At 37.7% G+C, this 21,766-nt stretch overlaps 1 protein-coding gene across 1 annotated transcript; it reads right to left on the reverse strand.

Annotated features, from left to right (window-relative positions):
• Window positions 1-486: 486 nt before the first annotated feature.
• LOC116773249 (DNA polymerase epsilon catalytic subunit 1) lies at window positions 487-21,344 on the reverse strand. The gene is made up of 42 exons (XM_061528397.1): window positions 21,148-21,344; window positions 20,950-21,073; window positions 20,621-20,839; window positions 20,312-20,541; window positions 19,904-20,224; window positions 19,654-19,754; window positions 19,262-19,400; window positions 18,595-18,727; window positions 17,966-18,079; window positions 17,721-17,895; window positions 16,452-16,719; window positions 16,022-16,131; window positions 15,602-15,720; window positions 15,394-15,533; window positions 14,965-15,147; window positions 14,626-14,744; window positions 13,976-14,094; window positions 13,508-13,709; window positions 12,998-13,319; window positions 12,558-12,789; window positions 12,056-12,211; window positions 11,058-11,216; window positions 10,745-10,832; window positions 10,548-10,666; window positions 10,035-10,267; window positions 8,392-8,517; window positions 8,088-8,181; window positions 7,615-7,796; window positions 7,020-7,216; window positions 6,103-6,253; window positions 5,837-5,992; window positions 5,257-5,389; window positions 4,747-4,819; window positions 4,317-4,461; window positions 3,652-3,836; window positions 3,275-3,399; window positions 2,904-2,975; window positions 2,339-2,496; window positions 1,958-2,120; window positions 1,493-1,665; window positions 862-994; window positions 487-687 (listed from the first exon to the last, which is right to left on the reverse strand). The coding sequence occupies exons 1-42, from the start codon at window positions 21,228-21,230 to the stop codon at window positions 520-522; spliced, it is 6,642 nt and encodes a 2,213-aa protein (XP_061384381.1). The 5' UTR covers window positions 21,231-21,344; the 3' UTR covers window positions 487-519.
• Window positions 21,345-21,766: the final 422 nt, after the last annotated feature.

A 21,766-nucleotide genomic window follows, 5' to 3' on the forward strand; every position in this document is an offset into this window, starting at 1 on the left:
GGGATTGAGGTAAATATTTGTAAAGAATCCTAATGAGTAAATGGATACAGATAACAAACGCAGCCGCCGACTGTACCAATGCAAGCTTTTTATTTCGAAACGAAACCGCTGAGCGAGAGAAGTGGAGGGGAGGGATGATTTCTATCATCTTTTAACAAGTACTTTGAACGAAATTAAGGTTAAATTTATTATTTGAATAATGAGCTGGAATATTTTAAGCATAATTATTAATTATATCGAACTGTGTCCAACTAGTGTGACAGTCAATGAAGACCAGAATTAATGTTACAACTAGGAAAATCAAAGCTCTTATTAAATGAGAAAAATCGAAACCAGAGTCCATAATACAATAATTGATGCACAGATAAAAAAAGATAAACCCAATATATAATATAACCCAAATTAAAATAAATAATAAGAATAATATAGACGAATTTGTAAAGGTAATTGCACATTCCATTCAGGAAAGTATCAATAAATGAGACATTTAATAACAAAAAGTTTTAATATGTTCCTTAATTACATGTTACTTAAATTATACGCTATGAGTTCCATTAGTAAGGGCATTTTATAGTACTCGGCTATAGTCTTGTAGGTCATGAGCTGCGTTCTTATTTCCTTGAGGGATACCATTGTTGTGAATTCACCGGCACAGTCGCACACCGTTGATAGATTCTCACGCTTCACCTGGACAATTATAATTAGATATAAATTATATTATAAGAATTTTAATATTTACAAAAAAAAAAATATAAGTACAAATCTCCAATTGTTAAAAAAATCTTAGGATTGTAAATCCTTAAGCATGTACAATAATAAATAGTTTTAGTTAAACAATTCTGATAGTAATTTTAAAGTAACCTGATGACATCTGGTGCATATAAGATCTTGTAAGGTATAACTCATAGCTCTCCTGTTCATAGTTTCAATGAGTTTCCATTCCAACTCCTGGTTATCATATGCTGTGCCGCAAGTTGGACACAAGCACACTGGCCTGTGGAACAAATTAAATACAAAGAGTATATACATACATACATATATATTTATGTGTATGTGTGTGTGTATGTTATCCACTCATGTAGATGATATCAAAGCTGTGCTAGTTATTTAAAAACAAGTAATCACAATAATTAATTGATAATGCTAATTTCTTGTGTCAAACATCATTATAATTCGTTACTATTAAACAGTAGGGTACTGTTTATTTGGTACGGGGAAAGGAGACGACAGATTTCTATTGTAGTTTTTGGGGTAAAACATAGGAATTTGTGTTATTCAATATCATCGAAATCCCTCCAGCATGGCTCCTAACCAGCAAGTGGAAATGCGAAAGGTATTTTACCACAGACAAAAATTATTATTTTAATTTCAAACAAACCACGTGTGTTGTAGGGTTGTACTGAGTATTAGCTAACAGCATTAATACTTATCATTAAGCTAATCATTTATGATAGTAATTCAATTCAATTAATCAGTTGTTATTATAACTGACTGTTCATTGTCGTGATGCTGCGTGCGACACAGGTCCAGGTCCTGAGAGTGGTTGCAGACCCGGCAGCTGAGTTCGGCCAACACACACGAGGCGCAGGGGTCCCGCCACTCGGCTAAAGAACTGAACTCGCCCACTGACAGCAACCGTAAGAGGTTGCGACGGAGGAGAGTCACCTGGAATAGAGCATACACAAGATCATTTACATGTCCTGTCGTAAATTTATTTTAGTATCATATATATTTTTACTAAAAAATTTTAATACACCACAGATAATTAATTGACTTGTATAAGTTGATATGATAAAATTATAAAACGGGTTAATATATTTCTAGGTATACGACAATAATTGTTTTGCACATCTATTATTTATATGTCAATAGTTATGGTTTACTTGAACAAGCAAACAAGAAGAAAACCTCAAAGTACACACGTCTTACGTTCTGCATACTATATATATATGTATACCTCATCTTCCAAGTTTGTGTCAAGTCCCAGTACATGACAGAGCGCGTTAACGAACAGCAGCGCGGGCGTGGCGCCCTCTAGCGACTCCTCGCGGAGTCCAGCCTGGGGGCCGATATCTGCCAGGCTCAGAGTTGGCATACGACGATTTATTTTCTCTGCTAACCTACAAATATAATTAGTTATTAATATTACTGATGAATGTTAGTGTATGAGACATATCATTTGATAGTCATAAGTCTTAAAGTAGGATAGTTATTTCAGATAAAGTATTAGAAGCAATCGTTTAAACGCTCGAGCATTGTTATATCTTGAAATCTGAATTTAATTAAAGAAAATAAAACGATATAATATGAGATAATTAATAAGTCTATTTATCCTCACTGGAAGAATTTCTGCGTCATTTCCCCGGCCAGCATCGCCTTGAGTGCCCCGGGGTCGGCGTGTGCCGCGGACAGGAAGCCCGCCACGCACGACACGAACGACTCGCGGGTGATGCCCGGCATGAACCGGGATATGTTCCACTCCATAGTTATCTCACCCTGTAAAATAAAATTATATAACACTATCTGTATTGATGCTTATTACACAATGATGGAAAAATTACATATTTGAAGTTAAACTTATCATGCGATCTCCAACAAGGTTGCGTTAAACGTTTAACGCAACCTTGTGAAAAGAGATAGAACGAGGGGGAACGCATGCGGGCAATGGATTGTGACTAGTAGGTGATGTTAATAAAGCTTGTCTTAAAGAAATACTCAAAACTCCTTAAAAATCAATTTCTATCTCATCCTGGTCTCATTACAACATTACCAAGTTTCACTTCTTCGCACATATATTATTTTTTTAATCTGGCAACCTCTCATTGCTATCACCAACTCTTCCAATGGGCTAGTTATAAGCATAATTACGATTATACATATAATATAATAAATAAAACGCTCACCTCCTCCTCCACGTCCGTGTTATCTGGTATCTGAGACGACCCCACCTCCACCAGACCCGCTGGCAGTTTGCCCTGGAGACAAGTTAACTCTTACAGCACGGAACATCCAAATAATATTCTCATAATTTTACACATACTAAGCGACTAAGCTTCGACGTGTGTGACGTGGAAATGAATTAATTCGTTCAGGAATTTTAAACATAACTAATTGTTATAGAAATTGTATTTATTTTTTTATCATAAAGCTTATAGAAATCAACAAACTTTTGGATATTTTTGGGCAGTCATTCAAACAGCTTCAAAGGTAACACACATAGACACCCACCCACCCACACACACACGCACATATATATATTGAAGCATAACAATACCTCAATCCCCGCATAGTTGGCTTCATCGAGCCACAGCAGGTAGGTCCAGCACTGTTTGTACCGGATGTCAATGCCGTGGAACAGCTCCTTGTTCCTGATACTCTGAACCACAAACTCCACGTATCCTGGAAAAACAAATTTGTTGCATTTTAAGTACATTTACTTAGAATACTTTAATCGAATCCACACCCTCATTGGAAATGGTAGTTTTTAAAATATTTTAAATCTACCTAAGAATGAATTTATTAACTATCAATATATATAAAGAGAATATGATTCTAGCTTGGTTGGACATTTATATTTCTCTCTTATATATCATAAAAAACTAATTACACCATTTTTAGTATGATATAACATAGATATTCGCGTTGCCTCACCGATGCCGTCCATGAGCGAGTGTTTCTTGGTATACAGAATGATCTTGTTGAAGTCGGCGTAGATGATCTGCGAGCCGAGTCTCCTGAACTCCGCTACCAGCATGAGGAACAGCTTCTTCATGAGGCTGTACAAGGTGCGGCGCAGGGCCGGGTCGTACAATAGAGAGGTGGGCGACTTGAGCCATCTGGGAAATATCATGTAAGAGAATTAAACTGATGTTAGCTTATTATTATATTTTCACATATTTTTTTGCTTGTACAGATATACGATGAAGAGATTAAATTATATACACTCGCGTTGCTCCTTAACAGCAGAAATAGTCTTATAAAACGACTTTTAAAGTTTATTCCTTTACAATTATCCTCAATACCATCTTACATTTCTTTTCTACAATTTTCTCATTCTTTTTACAGAAACAATTACGCGTCAAAATGTTTATTTTCTTTTACTAGCAGAGACCATAGAGGTTACAGAAAGAAGTATGACAAGGCAAGCCTTAAAGATATAAATACTCTACAGACAAAAAAAATAGCAACGATTGCAACCTAAAGAGAAACAATATATAATATTTTCTTTATATACCAATCATGAAGTCGTACGCTGTTTATATATTTCTGTGTAACCAAAGCCCATTCGTTATTCATGTAGCTGATTGACGCCAGACCTGTAGAAGTGTGATATCTGGAAGTCCGCGAAGACGTTTTTGTAGTGAGTGACGTCACGCAGCCACGACGCCACCATCGTCCTCAGAATCTTGAAGGCCGCGCTGCATTGAGCTGTCTCGTCATACGTTTCTGTGGCGTTTGAACCTGGATACGTTGCAAGGGTTATATATATATGTGAATATTTAATTATATATATATAGTTTGTAGTTTTAGTTTAGTACTACATAGTCTATATATTTTAGCCTCATTTTTAAATATTTGTGATATTAAAAATATATTTTATTTTAATTATCTTATTATATATATTATTACAAAACTAGTGCCGTCAAAATCGGTCCAGTCATTTCAGAGATTAGCCGGAACAAATATACTGGCAGGCGGACAAAAAATGCTATTTTGATATATGTACCGGTTATATCAATATGATACCTGTGGAGGCCATCACGTCCTGTATGTTGGCGTGCTGCGCTCCGAAGGACGTGGCGACGCTGGTGCCTTCAGTCTGAATGTGACAGTTATTATTATTACTTAACATTTAATATAGCTATTAATATTTCCTCACTGCAGATACATAGGAACACATTCCACATTTATTTTTTTTATTTTATATTAGTAAAATAAAAAAGACCTTAATTATTAATCGCCACGAGAAATAGGTGTATTAACCACCACGCTTGCTCGAGGCGGATTGGCGATTTCAAACTTATATTTTGAGATTACAAGTCCAGGTTTCCTCGCGATGTTTCCCATCACCGCCTGTCAGTGGTGTCTGAATACTCTTAAAAAGTAGTCGGAATAATCGCTTGGAAATAGCTAGTTGTTATTTTTCGTCAAGTCACAACACACACTACTAACGTCACTCCGTAACTTTGGTAAATCTTACCCTACATATTTGTTTCTTTATCAGCAATATATACTTTCACAGCCAATATAATATACCTGTAATATAGTATGCGCCTGCAGCAGAGCGGACACGGCCAGCGCGTCTCCCGTCAGAGCCACGCAGACCCCGCCGTAGGATCCCCGGGAACACACCCGGCAGCTAGACCACTCGTCGGACTCACTCACAAGCCTGAACATAAATACACATATCTATATATAATCTAATAGATAGATCATGTAATTAAAAAAATAACAACTACTTAACGACTACAGCTTTAAGATTAATTAAAAACTCAATTAATGTATGTACATCAACACAGAGACTTACACACATGATAGCGAGTTCCTCTTAAGATTAGCCTCGTGTCGTCAAGAGTAGTGTTGTATACACAAATACTGAGAAAGTTTGCTTACAAATATAGTTTAGACATTCGTATTGGAGAATATATATTTGTATATAAAAACATACTTATATAGTGCCTGATTAACATACTAACATAATTAGTACGACTATTGGTCGTGTCACGTATGTGTAAAATGCTGGATCGATTTTGATGAAATTGACGGAATAATTTACAGGCAAGTAAATCAATATATGATATAATATGTTTCTTAGTCATCTGAAATGTTACAGCACCTATTGTCATCAATCTCCCGGCCGCCGAGGTCTGGTCGCTCGGAGCCGGAGCACCACAGCACGAAGTTATGTTTGAGGAGGTGTCGCGCGAAGAACACATCGGCACCGAACTGGGTCGGGTCGGACGACGTGTTGCCGAGGGGGAGGTGGAAGTACCTGCTCGTGGAGGAATATATATAAGGCATTACGAGGAATATCATTACCTTAGCCCATAGACATATTAAATTTATGCTACTGTATACATTTCATTACCAAACTAATCTGACCTGCACTGCTCTATAGTGAGTTCCAGAACGGAGTCCAAGTTGAGGTAGTGCCGGACGATGGCTCTAGCTCCTATCCGCTGCCACTCCAAGGTGTTGTACAGAGTCTCTACGTCTCTCACGTGCAGTGGCACAAGCGGGAATTCAGAAAGTCCTGCAAATAGTCGTACAAATATGTATAGTTATTATATATATTTTATATACTGTATAAAATTACTTCTATTAGTTATTTTTATCAAACATAACAAAATATTTTAGATATTGAAATCTTAACAAGAACAAGACTTGAAAAAATCAAAACAAAATTAGTTATATGTGATGTTGTCACAAACAAACGGGTTTATGGAATGGAAAAATGTATACAGCCACAAAGAGTAATAAACATTTTCCATTACTTTAAACAGCCTTTCCCAAAGTGGGCGACTTTGTGTGAGCTTTGTGGGCGTTGCAGGCCCAAAGGGGGCGGTAAGAGACCCGGAAAAATATGGGGTCGTTGCGTAGAGGCCTAGAGGGTGATTTGTAATTTAATTTAGCTAAGATAAGTTATAGTAATTTTTCTGTAGGTGAAGAAATGGGGCTCTAAAAAATTATTTATTCTCAAAATGGACAGCTCACAAAATAAGTTCCTGAACCATTCTATTACAAAAAAAATTGTGCGTGGAGCTCCCCGGAACGGAAGGAGTAAGACTTAGTAATGTTGGCATGAAAACAGGATGGCATAGAAATAAATTTTTAAGGAATTTTTTAGTGTTTCTTTAAAACATACTTTATTAACATTACCTACAAGTCATAATTGATTGCCCGGATGCGATCAAGCGAAACGCATTCCCTCTCGCTGTCTTTTCCCCTCCCCCTTATCGTTAAACGTCTAACGCAACGTCGTTGGAAGTCATAAGAAGTTTCACTTCAATAATAATTACCGGGCATGAGTGCTAGGAGCGCGTGTGATGATAGGGTGGTCTGAAGGGCCACCATGGTGGGTCCGCACCTCTCGTCCCTGTACCTCTGTAACGCTCGCTGGACCCCGCGGTACACAGCCCGAGGCTCGGTCTCCACAACCACCTCCCACGACAGATCCGCGTTTGGCAGACTCTTCTCATCCGTACCTAGATTAATTCTATAATAGCCAAGAATTAAAATTAAATATTTAAAGCGTGTCAATTTATTGATTATTTGCAATATTTTTCAATATTATAACAAGTAACACATATTTTGTCTGAACTTCTGCAACATCTGTATATGTCTGGGCTTCACCTGACCACATACCGTAACAATATATCTATCCATTTGTATGTTGTCAGTCTCGGTAACAACCCACATTCTCTGTACACATCGGTATCGTATTTATTTTGTAAAGTCAATTTAATTTCATACAAATAATCGAAATTCCGCTTCAATCGTGACATGAAAATTTTCTTGTACAAGTTTATGTAAGAAATGATTTAATATCATCTAAACATACAAACTAAAGTATCATTTACTGCTACAGTACGGTTTCTAATCAGTTGTACATACTTAGCGGTCCTCTCAGCGTTATACAGGGTGTTCATGTTCGGCACTTGGTTCGTCTTGACGGTGTCCAGGACAAAAATATAGCCTTTCTTAATAGGAGCCAGCACCAGCGACCACATACTGCGGCTCGAGTTGGGAGACGAGTGTTGATATAGGAAGATGTGCTTAATAGGAGACACCTCGTCCTGGGACAGAACGTTATGTGTCATAGGTATAAGTACTGCTAGCTTGGATATATCATAATTAGTGGTGGTACCGTTGCTATAGCAACGTGTGTGTGTGTTACAGCTGAAGTCCTAAACTCGACGGTATCCAGAGAAAAAATATTATTAGTATGAATAGTATAGTCTATCGGTCTGAAGACCTTTATCTATTAACAAAGTTATAAGGCGACAAACAAACAGCTCTATCAGATAGAACGGTTGGTCGTTGCCTTACAGCGGAATGCATTTATAAAGATATTTATCATCAGACACCTGTTTCTGTAGGTACGGCTGGTGAGCCACACTCTTGAATTGGAGCTGGCTCAGATTAAACGAGTCCATGTTGTTTGAGCCGAACTGAATCAATCTGTGTGCAACAAAATACATTGGAAAACATTATATGTAGAGTTTTATATCAAATTAAGAATAATAGGTGAATGTGAAATTAATATTTATACAATTTGAATGACATTTCGATTCTTTTTATTGATTCGAAATTTAAAAAATTAATAATATAAATACTGATCTATTGTGTGTGTGTGTTATGCTTATATTTATATGTGTGTAATGTTCTGACCTCCGTGCCTCCTGGGGATCTACGACACACACACATCCGATGGTCACGAGCGCTCGGAACTCCAGACTCATCTGTGTCTCGTAGATACCCTCGATCTCTGGAGCCGACAGCTCACTCATCAGCTCCCTGCACATATATAATGGTTAACTTGGTATTGCTAAAAGCATTATAATAATTAAAAATGTATTTTAATTTCTAAAGTTTTAGACTACATCAACATGTTGTTTTTCTTAGTTATAAAGGGTTTTCCAATAGGGACGCTTGAACTTTGACAGCTGATTGCGGCCATGTTGTTTGAGTGACAGCTGTCAAATGCAGTGTGTTATATTCATTCCGTCCTCCCAAACCACCATGGCAGGTTACAGTGTCGAGCAGCACGTGCAAATCATAAAATTGTTTTATGAAAATGGGTCTTCAGTTCGAGCAACGTTCCGCGCACTTCGCCCGTTTTACGGTCGCGATGATCGTCCTGCCGAGTCGACTATCCGTCGATTGGTGGACAAATTCGAGTCAACCGGGTCAGTTAACAATCAGCCGGTTCCCGTGCGTCAACGTAACGCGAGATCTGCCGAGAATATCGCCGCTGTGCGCGACAGTGTCCTCGAAAACCCGCGGCAGTCAATTCCGCGTCGCGCACAGGAACTCGGCCTTTCGCAGACGACAACTTGGCGAATTTTGCGTTGTGACTTGAGCCTGCACCCGTACAAGATCCAGCTGACCCAAGAGCTCAAGGTTAATGACCATAGACAGCGCCGTGTGTTCGCTGACTGGGCATTAGAGCAGTTGGAAGTTGACGCCGATTTTGGCAAAAAAATCATCTTCAGCGACGAGGCGCATTTTTGGATGAATGGCTATGTCAACAAGCAAAATTGCCGTATTTGGGACGAGACCAATCCACACGAGGTTCACCAAGTGGCAATGCACCCGCAGAAAGTGACTGTTTGGTGCGGATTTTGGGCCGGAGGCGTGATTGGTCCGTATTTTTTCGAAAACGATAATGGTGTGGCCGTCACCGTCAATGGTGAGCGATACCGGTCGATGATAACCAACTTCTTTTGGCCTGAAATCGAGAATATGGATCTGGACAACATGTGGTTTCAACAGGACGGCGCTACGTGCCACACAGCACACGCTACGATGGAAGTTCTGCACGAGCAATTTCTGGACATGGTCATCTCGCGCGGAGGCGACGTGAACTGGCCACCGAGATCGTGCGATTTGACCCCGCTGGACTTTTTCTTGTGGGGTTTTCTTAAGTCGCAGGTCTATGCCAACAAGCCGCAAACCACCGATGCCCTCAAAGTCAACATACGCCACGCCATCGATCAAATACAGCCCGATTTGTGCGCCAGAGTCATCGAAAATTGGACCTTTCGTGTGCGCGCCACCAACCGAAGCCGTGGCGGTCATTTGAATGATGTCATATTCCATACATAATGGGGTCGATAGACCTTCCAAATAAAAAAAAAATTTCGCAAATATCTTTCCTACATGTATTTTTTTTTGCATTTCAAAGATCAAGCGCCCTTAATGGAAAACCCTATAGATAAACACCGATACCAATTACGAATTTCGTGTTAAAATACGGTTTATATAGTACGTAAATATCAATATTATTAATGCTAGATATAAGGGACACTGACTGGCATCTCTCCCTGTATAGAGCTTCAGGGACGGTGTATAAGTAGAGATGGTGCGCCGGCCGGGAGCGGGGCAGCACGCGGGACACGCGGCGCCAGTGGGGTCCCGTGTCGCAGGTCAGCGGCACGCGCCGGTTCACGTAGAACTGTCTGGGGACGGTGAGCTTCAGCTGGTGCAGCTCCGACCCTACCAGCGACCACACACGGAACACTCCCGGCTCAGCCGTCTCCTGGATCTGGGGGTGACGACTGATGGTTCAGTGGACAATGCAACTGAGGGTTCGGGATACATATTATAATAGTAAAAATAGAAGAGAACCGGGATGCATGAGCACAGACAAAACAACTGCCACGGATTGTACATTTCGCAGATGTATTTTGTTTATAATTAAATGTTACGGGTGTGAGATTGCTGTCTGTAGTCATGTATGTACAGAGTCGTCCATAGAGGATATTCATTCGGGTTTATACTGTCTATGGCCATAATATTTGTACAAAAAAAAAAATGTACTCAACCTGTATAACCTGCCACGGTGTGTTCAGCAGAGTCCTCTGCGCTCTCTTAATGAATCCCCCCAGAGTATTGGACGGGCCGAGGCTCTTTGACATCAGTGAAACGTCACTGTCGACCTTGCCTAGAACAGAGAAGTTTTAAAAAGATATACGTATAAGTAATTCCAACAGTTTGTTCTGTATAGTAAGTGTGTACATACCCTTTTTATTTCTGTCTCTGACTCCACGTTGCTCCATCTGCCACATCCATTTCTTCTTCTGGAACACTATCCACGCCGTTCTCTGCTCCTGCAGACAAAAATTATATATTTTAATAAAAATCTCCCCGATTCATATGCACAGAAAAAGTTGTAGATCAATTCCTATAAATTGAAAATAGTTCGATAATTTATTTTTGTTAAAATTATATGCTTTATCTATTTACTCACCTAGATATCTGACTACGGATCGCCATTATATGTAAATATATTTATGCACTAATATAAATTAACTTGCATACACATTAAGCAGTACCTTGGTATCGCCGAAGCTGGGGGGTGGCCCCAGAGCCTCCCTCCACGAGCTCGGTCTCCTCGGGGACGGTTCTCGTTTCCGCTTCACGCGGTGCACCACGGGTTGAATAGGTTTGGCCGTGCGCTCTTTACCAATGTCTTCGATATCCACTTCTGTACTCTGGAAAATTATTGTTTCGTTATATGGGGGAACTGAGACAAAACTAAGGTTAACTGTCAAGTAGTAGCTGTAATGTTAAATGAAAATATATAACAAAAAAAATATTGTATACATGTATGTATATAAAGAAAAATATAATTTTCTTCACGTGTCATAGACAAACGCTAAATATTGTTATCTGATGTTTTTTTTTAAATTTATATAGTATAAAGAATCTGTTGTCGAGAAGAGTATTCGTAAAAGAGGTCATATTTATGTTAATTGTGAAACATTGTAAATAATCAGCTTTAAGCACAGTATCTTTTCTTAAAGGTTAGTGTTGTAAAATTTTTATTGAGAACCTAATGTAGATAGTAATCTTTGTAAAACTAACAAAAAATCTAGTGAGATCTAATATCTAAGACTTTCGCGAGTTTTATTCATTTAAATGAAACTAATATGTTTCGTATATACTAAGCGTGCCTTATTTTTTGTTAAAACGACACGCTCCCGACGTTTCAGTTACTTTCCATCAAACTGAACGGCAGAAAATAAAGCACGTGTAGTATATACGAAACATATTAGTTTCATTTAAAGTAAAAAAAAAATCTTTTCTTACAGAAAAACTCATTAACTTTTTAATTGATTGTGTGATGCAAACCAAGATATTATATCTTATATATAACATATAAAATAATTTAATTTATATATAATATTCCATTATTTCTTGGTACTTCGTCAACTTGCTGCATAAAAAATATATAAAGATTTGTAGCACTCAGATCAGTTAAGTTATTGTGTTCATATAAATATTTATGTTATAGAAACGCCATTTTTTCATAGTTTTATCCGAGCCCCACCTCACACGCGGCGCCCGCGTCCTCGCAGTTCCTGATTTCTTTCGGCTTTGATGTAAACATCTCTGTGATTTTCCTCGTCTTGTACTTGTCTGTCTTGGCCAGTATTTTCTTGTGAAGCCAGTCTGGATACTGCACTCGGGGGACTGGGTTGTCGAGCTGAATGTAATACAAACCTGGTTAAGAACCGAGGGGTGAAGCTAGTGTTTGAGATGGCTTGACTGATATCAATGTCAAGTGTCCATTGTTACAAGTTCTATACAAGTATATTATATTGTTCGAGGAACAGTGTCAGACATGATTTTTAATGTTCAGCGTTACTTCCAGTTATGTCCTACAAAATGGTTGAATCCAGTATTTTTTTTTTTAATGTTGCCATCACAAAATTGCAATGGTTCTGTATTATAATAAATTATAATCAGATATAAAAAATAATTCTATTGATTGTAGTATATTATAATCGCCGTAGATGGCGCCACTTGTAACAATATATGTCCAGACGCACCCCCTGTAGCGCGGCCGGTATGGTGATAATCTTCTGTATGGCCCCGGCGAGTCGCTCCACGTAGTATCCCCAGTCGAGGACGTCTCGTATGTCCGTGTGTTCCGTCAGCGAGGCGTCCTTGAGCCACCGGCGAAGGTGATGTCGCTTCACGGAGCCCGGGGACTGGAAGATCGCCAGCGGTATCGCGCGCTCCGTCACTGGAGCACCCTCGGGTTTACGGGATATTATGAATCTAAACAACGGTACGAATAAAGTTCATATTAAATTAATATACGTTTTATGTGTGTGTGTGTGCGTGTGTGTGTGTGTGTGTGTATTTGCGGTTAACTCGGAAACTTGTCATAGGATATTAATAAAGTATTCTATTAGAACCGGGTTCTTTAACTACTTATTCTGTGGGCAATGCTTAACTGTCATAATTATAATATGTTATCACTCACCTGCAAGCCAGGCCCGCGTCCTTCACCATCTCGTCACCGAGAAACTCCGCCAATCTCTTGGCAGTGGATATAGACGTAGACTTCTGCCCGCCGTAGTCTTCTAGCTTCTTGGACATAGACCTGTTTTCTGATATCAGCTCGAACAGTTCCGAGTCCGGCATGTTGGATCCCTTGCTGTATAACACGTCGAGCCAGTAGTCGGCAACCTTCGCCACGGCGCCGTAACACGACTTCAGATCGTTCCCTTTGAGGAACGCCTCGAATACTGATGACTGGAAGATCTTGATCAGCTGCAGCTCACCGCGACGCTTCACCTCGAAACCTGGAGAATTTATAACATGGTATTATCATTATTTACTCACTTAGACTTAGTTTTAGCGATTTTTGTACTGTTATGTGTCAAAAATTATAGATTTAGAAGTAGAACACACTTCTTATAATTTTATAAAGACTTCGGAAGATCAAAAAAATTGCTATTATTATTATTTAAATTGTTTTATAGTAACAAACCTTTGAGTTCAGCCAAGGAACCATCGAAATTGAACACAGCGTATCTCTTCTTGAGCTTCTTCCCTTCTTCTTTGGAGGCTGGCAGCACCATCGCCAAGTAAGGTCCGTCGACCTCAAAGAATATAGAATTCTCAGAGCGAACTTCATACTTCTTCTCCACAGGATCCACTAGTTCGTAATATTGATCGTTGGTGAAATAATCCTGTTTAATACAAATTTTTAAATATTAATATAACAGCCTATTATATCTATATATTAATATAACAGCCTTTTGTCTACATACATTTTAATTTCCACATACCAAGTAATTTCTTACAACTATTGTCTGTTTGTTCCGTCTAACCTCTGAAACGGCTGGAACGAGTTTAACTGGACTTTAACTGGCAGACAGCTCATATAATTAGTAACAAATAGGTATCCCGAGCGGACGAACTCGCAGGCGGAGCTAGTTATAGAATATACGCTCACCTTAACCATAGCGTTCAGAACGGCATTCGGATATGAGACATTAATTTTCTTCTTCTTGTGATGAGTGGTATTGATAGTGACGTTCTCTGGAAACGACGAGGGCAGTATGCACCAGATACCTGGATCATGGAAATGACAAACATTTATGAGAGTTCTAGGTTCATGCCATATAAGGATAAGGGCCTGATAATTATTTATATTCATATTATATATACATATTTATATTTATTTATATTATTAGATTAGTGACTTGCTCGGCCTGATTTTCAATTCAATCGCCCCTACCGATGCTCACATACCGCAGAAATAAACCAGAACCAGCGGATTTAATATGCGGTGGAAATTAATAAATAAAAATGAATTAAATACAAAATCTTCGTACACGTATTAAATTAACTTTGAATTAAGAGACTTAAGGTAACAGTTCATCTTGTGATAGCCCGAAAATAATTCATGGTTTGAACTATTTTTACATTTTAACTGTTACCTATTACAACTCACTATATTTTTTAAGATCTAAATAGGCGACAAAGGAGTTAGTTGGTCAGGATCAGTGCTGTTTAAGTTATATACCTATCATTATAATATATATATGTGTGTGTGTGTGTGTGTGTGTGTGTGTGTGTGTGTTTGTGTTTGTGTGTAATCACCGTCTGTATCGAGTTCCAGCGGCCGCCCCACCTGCTCGATGATCTCCCTCGCCCTCATGATGATGTTAGCGCCCGTGTGACACACGATGCCCGCCATCTCCATACTGTGCCAGCGAGCTCTACGAAGGAACATACACAGTATACTTACCAATGCTATGCAAAGTGATATTTTTTATACATAACAAGATCATTACAATGCTCGCACGATTCGAATACTTAAATCCAAAAGACCATTTTGAGATTTGCTAATAGCTTTGAAACAATTACTATACCCAAAAATATATAAAATGTCTTTACTTAAATTTCCATTTTCTACACCTCCCCCCTCCCCCCACTCACCCCCTCCTCATAACGTATCCATAGAAGGAGTTGAGGATGCACTTGTGCGCGAGCTGCAGGGAGTCGTACAGCACTTCCCTGGAGCGCGCGTTCTTGATGTCTGCGGCGTCCCCGGCGCGGACCGCCTCCGCCACCAGCGCCTTGGCCTGCTTGTTCAACGCCTTGTATTCATAGCGACGGTCCCTACACGCATGTACACCTCACTTTAAATATTCAATAATGTTTGCTTGATTATACCGAGTAAGAGACGTTGGAGATACATTGATTGTTTTTTTAATTATGTTATATTAGTATCATAATGAGAATAATCTTTGAACATTGTATTCACTGATTAATTTTGAACTAGTTTGAATGACATTATAATATAAGGGAGGTGAAGAGTATATTTATATATATATATTTATATATATAAGTACATCTGTCTGTTACCTGAACGCTCTCACAGTGTCGACATAAAACGAGTTCTCCTTTTGACATATGGTAGTGGTCCGAACCTCGTTTCGGGTGACTTTGGTTTTTTTGTACACAACTTTGCAGTAGTCTGCTAGGCGTTTCTTCTCGTACGCGGCCTGTGAGTGTGATCTTGCAGTAATAATGTGAATCTTTAATAGAATATATCATAAGGTGTTTTGTGAACCTGGTCTTCTTTGGGCAGAGCGTGGAAGGCCCTGGTGGGTCCCCCGGGATGTAGGGGAGGGAACTTCTCCGTTTCCAGTTGCTGCTGTATCCGCTGGTACTCGCTCCTGGTCGCCGGTACTTTTACATAAATTATATATTTTTTTATTTCAATACATGTCAGCATAAATCCGATCCAGATAAAAGGTATGTAAATTTAAATTTTTGAACAATTTGTATAATGTGCTTGTTGAAAAAGTTACTATTCATGATGGCTATAATTTTCTCTACCTACGAGCGTCAACCTCCTGCCAAGGAAGTATCTTGGAACCTATCTCACAAAGCTTTCCCCTAAGCCTACTCACCGGAACTTTCAACCCCTGCTCATAATACTCCCTCCCGTCGACCCTAATTCTAATACTCCCTCCCATCCCCTACTCACGGTAGTCCCCCCGCCACGTCCAGTCCATGCGTCTCTGACAGCGAGCCCCCGGTCTGTTGTGGTCGCAGGCGGCGCACGCGCTGGCACTCACCATGGCCGACGGTTGTAGTCTAGAGTTATTAATACATTGCTAGTTAGTTCTTACAACAATAGCGCCTTTTTAGGTCTATGAATATAAATCCCAGATCATTAAACATTCTTTTAAACTTACCAGCCATTTTTATTGCACAGACCTACTAAACTAACACAGATATAAAATGTTCAATTTGTAAATAAAATAAAAATGTGATCACTATAGAGAAAAAACGCTCTGTAATACTTAACATACATACAGAAGCATAGACACGCTTAGTCTTGAGATCGAACTAAAAAGGTTCAGTGCTGCCATCTAGTTCAACTTAACCACGCATGTAATAACAGTAAAACAAACCTATTAGTTAAAATAATATTGGGATACATTGCTCCCACATCCAAATGATATATCAGTGGGTTCTCGTCCCTCCTGGGATGGTCCTTCATATGCTGCAGTTTCTCTCTTATCTCTGAGCACACTTCGTCAAAGTTGGTAACCAACTCTAAGGGAACACCTTCCTCCACTTCTATCGCGTGTTTCATGGTCTTCTCTATGTTTTCTATCAGTTTTTCCACAGCCGATGGTACGATGCGGAACTTGCATTTGATGTCGGCGCGGAATACGCCTGGAATATTAATTATTAAACATAAACTAAACTAAAAAATTGAATATATTGTAGTCGATAGGTTACTGGGTTAAGTTAGGTCAGGGTTTTTCAACCCGTGGGTTGGCACCCCCAGGGGGGTCGCGAAGCCTCCCCATGGGGGTCGCAAAGCTTTTATAGTGGAGTTGCTAAAGGTTGGGAAAGCTACAGCAGTAAAAAAGAAACAATAACATTTGTAAAGACTCATAAAGAATAATGTTAACTGAAAGACATACTTAATCATTTGTATGAACATAAAATAATATTGACTTCTGAGATCATTTCTATCATAACCACTGACAGATAATGATTAAACAAAAAATTTAAATAAACTTATGAAGCCTGGTTGCGCTTGTTTTTAATTCTCTAATTTCTCCCGACGTGGATTCGTTTTTGCTACGTTCAGAATTAAATTGATTTCCAAATTTAAACGATTTCTATCCTTGCTTTTCATTTAGACCATTGACGAAAATGTCAACTCGCACCGGTACGGCAAATGGAATCAAAGACTTCAAAGCTTCTGTTGTTAACTCTGGATACTTGGATTTCCTTCTTAGCCAAAAGGTATCCAAATTGAATGATTTAAATTCCAACTCCAGCATCCCATTGGCAGTTAAATGTAGCAATTTTTCTTGGAGCTCAGTTGTCATATTTGCCTCATTTATATATGTAACTAAAACGGGTAGGCGGGTCGCGACATATATCTCCATACTAAAACGGCCGTGGTACAAATAAGGTTGAAAAACTCTGATTTAGGTAATAGAAAAATGCATCAATAGCACTTCTAAACGCTTAGTCCAAGTTTTCATGGTCATTATACAGACAAAACGTTGATAGTCTCTTATAAACAAATTTTGGCTAGTTATATTATTAAAGTACGTTACTGAACGAGAACCTGTAAACTTGTACTAAGCGTACAGTATATTTTGCTTGAATGAGCACATCCTCACGAACTCTGTCGTTAGTATCAGGAGTATATTAACCAGATTCCAGCGCCTCCACGTGCCCTCCAACGTACGTCTCCGTTTCCAGGACGTGTCCGTCGCTTGTCAGCTTGTTGAGTTCGTCCACTTGCTTATTGGGGAACACGATGTTAGCGTGGAAGGCTTCCACCATGAGCAATGACTCGCACAGTGTGCCCGAGCCCTTACGGAGCACCTGAATTTAAATATGTTTACTAAATTTAAGGTACCTCAAGGAATTCGAGTTACATAATTATTATAATCACCTCATCCGGTTCCAGTGGTATGATGGTACAGAGGGCGAATATGAAAGGTTGTACATATTTCATATACAAGTAGTATGTGGCCACCGCATCTGACACCGAGTAGTTTGACAACACCTGGAGAAATATACACACATTCCAGGTAAAATTAAGTCAGAATGTGGGCTATTTCTGCTGAATAAAGTCTCTTCTAAGTTGTTGATGTCAATATGTATGTACCGAGTAAATAATTGAAGATATCCCTTAATGCAGTGGTTATCCAAACAGTTCGGGGAGGTAGTCTCCCTGTCTTACACCTTGATGAAATTGATTAATTTTGTACTCTGTTCTTGGAGCTGGATAGACCTTACTATGTCATACAAATATCTCCACTTGATGCAACAACAATAACTCATCTCTGTATCTCTCTCATTACAAAATACCGTTGCCCCCAATAGTGTCCAAGATTATAAAATATATTTAAAAAAATTATATGCACATATAATTTCTGCATGTTCTGTTCTGTAATTTTCTATATCCCAATTACCCATGTCATATTGGCTTGTACAGTGTCTAACAAAATATATATATTTATATACATATATAGATATATCTATGTACACACAGAATATATATTAAAAGTTATGGTTAACCTGTGGTTGTTCGGAGGCCATCCTGCACATATCTTCAGGGTCCAATTCCACTGGGTCATATCTCAGCTTGGCCTTGGCGACCGCCTTCAGACCTTGGGAACCCACTGGCAGGTATGAATCTCTCTTCACCCAGCTGTTAATAATATAGTCATTAAAGTATAATTATTCTCTGTGTTAAAAGTTAAAAAATTCTTTCACTGAATCTACTTGCTTCAAAGTCATTTTAGTGGAAAAAAAATATTATTTCAGATTTTCAATGATTATATTTAATCATATTTAAAAAAAAAATTCTGTAAGCTCTTTGTTATAATAGATAAGTCAAATAACAGACAGTAATATAATCAATATTAAAATTCTTCAATCACAAAGTATCTCGAGACTTCTAAGTAACAAATTATACAGCATTCATTAACAACAGTGATTTGTATAAAAATAACTACATGCATATAGGTATTTTTTTCTTGTCTATTCCTTTCAAATATATCATAAAATTCTCTGCTCCTGGATAAAAACTAAGCCCTTTCCAAATTTAAACAAAGTAGGTGTAGTAATTTAGACATAAAAATATAAACAAGGAACAGATTTTTTTAGAAAAAACTAAAAATAAACATAATTCTTATAATTTAACTGCTAGTCACTTATTGTCTCTAGTTATTATAATAATTACCACAAACAGTCCATATGCATGGCCGGTCTGCAAGCGTATGTCCCATCCCTAGTAAGTCTACTGAATCCAATCTCTTGACGCATATCCAGCCCTAGCGCTGCCGCACGGGCCTCCACAAACGGCCAGTCGAAAAAGTCACCTATTTGGGGAGCACATATATATATAGTTTGTGAATTTTTCTGCTTGATATATAACTAAAAGTCTAACAAAGGCGTAATAACTTTATAGCTACTACAAAATATCTAAATTAAGATTGTTACTATATATAAGTACGGGTTAAAGTATTTTAAAAATATTCAGTCTCATAATAACTTTTACTTAATGCAAAATTTTATGACATTAATTAATTCTTCACTTAATAAAAATGACTTACCTAAATAATTTAAACTCACCATTGTAAGTGACAAATATGTGTGGCTTAATATCCATTATGTGATCAAAGAATTTTTGAATTAGGGCAAGTTCATTGGGCTCGTTGAAGACTATAAATTGGCTGAAAAAGATTTAATTTACTTTGATGACTTATAACATGAAATTAGGACTTCATTAAGTAATAATGAGTTACTAAGATATATGATATAAAATTAATAAGTATGCAACCTCTTCTACATAACTGACTGAGATATTTTAAAAACAGCTTACCCTTCAAACTCGGGTTTAGGAGTGTATTCAAAATCCTCTACATCAGTGGATATAATTTCCCTGTTGGTAATCAAGTATCCCTGAGCATCTATCATGTAAGATATCATCATAATCTGATCCGTCTGTGAGTCTGGGAACTTCAGCGGTAACTTTGTTGTCTCAATATCAAATGCCAGAACAATAGGGTCCGGTCTCTCAAGAATGTCGTCACGTTTAGTAAATATTGGAGTGTCATTCCCCCTGCTTTTAACAGTGTACCAGGTTCCACAGAATATCTTCATGTCTATTGACACTCTTATGTGGTACGGCACATCATGTTCTCTGTAAATTAATAAAACAATAGAAATAGTACACATACTTTAATAAATAAAGCAAATATTCTTTGACAGATTCCTCATATATATATACCTTATGTCGATAATATTTTCCAAATGATCTGTAGTTTTCTTAGCATGTTCGATAGCAGCTGCATTTGTCAATACATTTGTCAACATTTCGGAGTAAATCGCATCCTTTTTCTCCCTTTCTTTGCTTTTATTTGCTGCTGTTAATAATTCTTTTCTGACTTTCATCATCTCGTTTTGCGACATGAACGACAATTTAATGTATCTCTGTTTTATGCCTGACAAATGATTAGGCTGAAACATTCAAATGCAGTTCAAAACATACTTGGGCAATACATATTCATTATTTAAATCAGTTGTATCAAATCTTTACCAAATCTAGATCTTCCTTTTCTACTACTTCTATCTTGTGAATAGTTCCAGCGAACTTCTTAGATAAATATTGTATAACTTCTTGTTCACATTCCTTCCTAGCAAGAACAAGAAAATAAGGCTGGAACACCAGAGACACTTTAAACCTAGATCCATCCATTTCAATGAAGTAATAATCTACAGCTGCTACGAGCCTTTTGTCTTCATCCAATATTTCAGCCTACGAAAAGTTCAAAACATTAACAATCTAAAAATACTTTAACTAATTTTTTTTTAATATAATAATTAATTTAATTATTATGATACATAACTCTATATGTGTTTACTAACCGTATGCATATTTATTAAGTAACCCGTTCGCTCCTTAGTATCTCTGACTCTATCGAACCCATATTTAGAATCAATTTTATCGTTATCCAAGGCATTTCGCAGTCGTGATTCAGATGATTCTTCCCTGCAATATAAATGCGCAAAGCAATGTATTTATAAATTAACTAAATTCTAAAGCATTTGAAGCTCCTAACAAACCTGGGTGCAGAAGATATCCCGGGATCTCTTTTATTTGAATCGTTTTTGTCTGTCCTGTATTTACCAGTATTTTGAAGAACCATTTTCCACTAATAATCCGCCATTAATTCGAATACAGTAAAGGAATAAATAAGTAGGGAATTTATTTATAATTTCTCGTTTCAAAACTTTAAGCTGTTAAACAGTAATCAGCTGTTTTATTTGCGATTGTCATATTTTCGCGCCAGTTTTGTAGAATATCATACAGTTGAAAAATATGAAAATAACGAACTTTATAATTAATTTATAATACACTTTAAAGGTGAGCTATATTTATAATGGTAACAAATAATTAAAGTACTCCTAACTTTTACACTAGTAAAATTTTAGGTTTATAAATATAAATTAAATAGATGCATACATTTATGTTTTGTTTTATGAGTAAGTAATCTATTTAGCCATTCTAGAGTCCAGAATATTTCTGGATTGCAAATTAACACTATTAGTTGCTAAGAAATTTTAAACTTGAAGGTTATAATTTAAAGAATTCTATAAATAAAATATCCATGAAAATAAAATATCCATGACATAAAATTCAAGTTCAGACTATCACAGATAAAATTGTATGTCAAATCAAAGG

This window comes from Danaus plexippus, assembly GCF_018135715.1.
Source record: "Danaus plexippus chromosome 18 unlocalized genomic scaffold, MEX_DaPlex mxdp_20, whole genome shotgun sequence".
NCBI classification, from domain to species: domain Eukaryota; kingdom Metazoa; phylum Arthropoda; class Insecta; order Lepidoptera; family Nymphalidae; genus Danaus; species Danaus plexippus.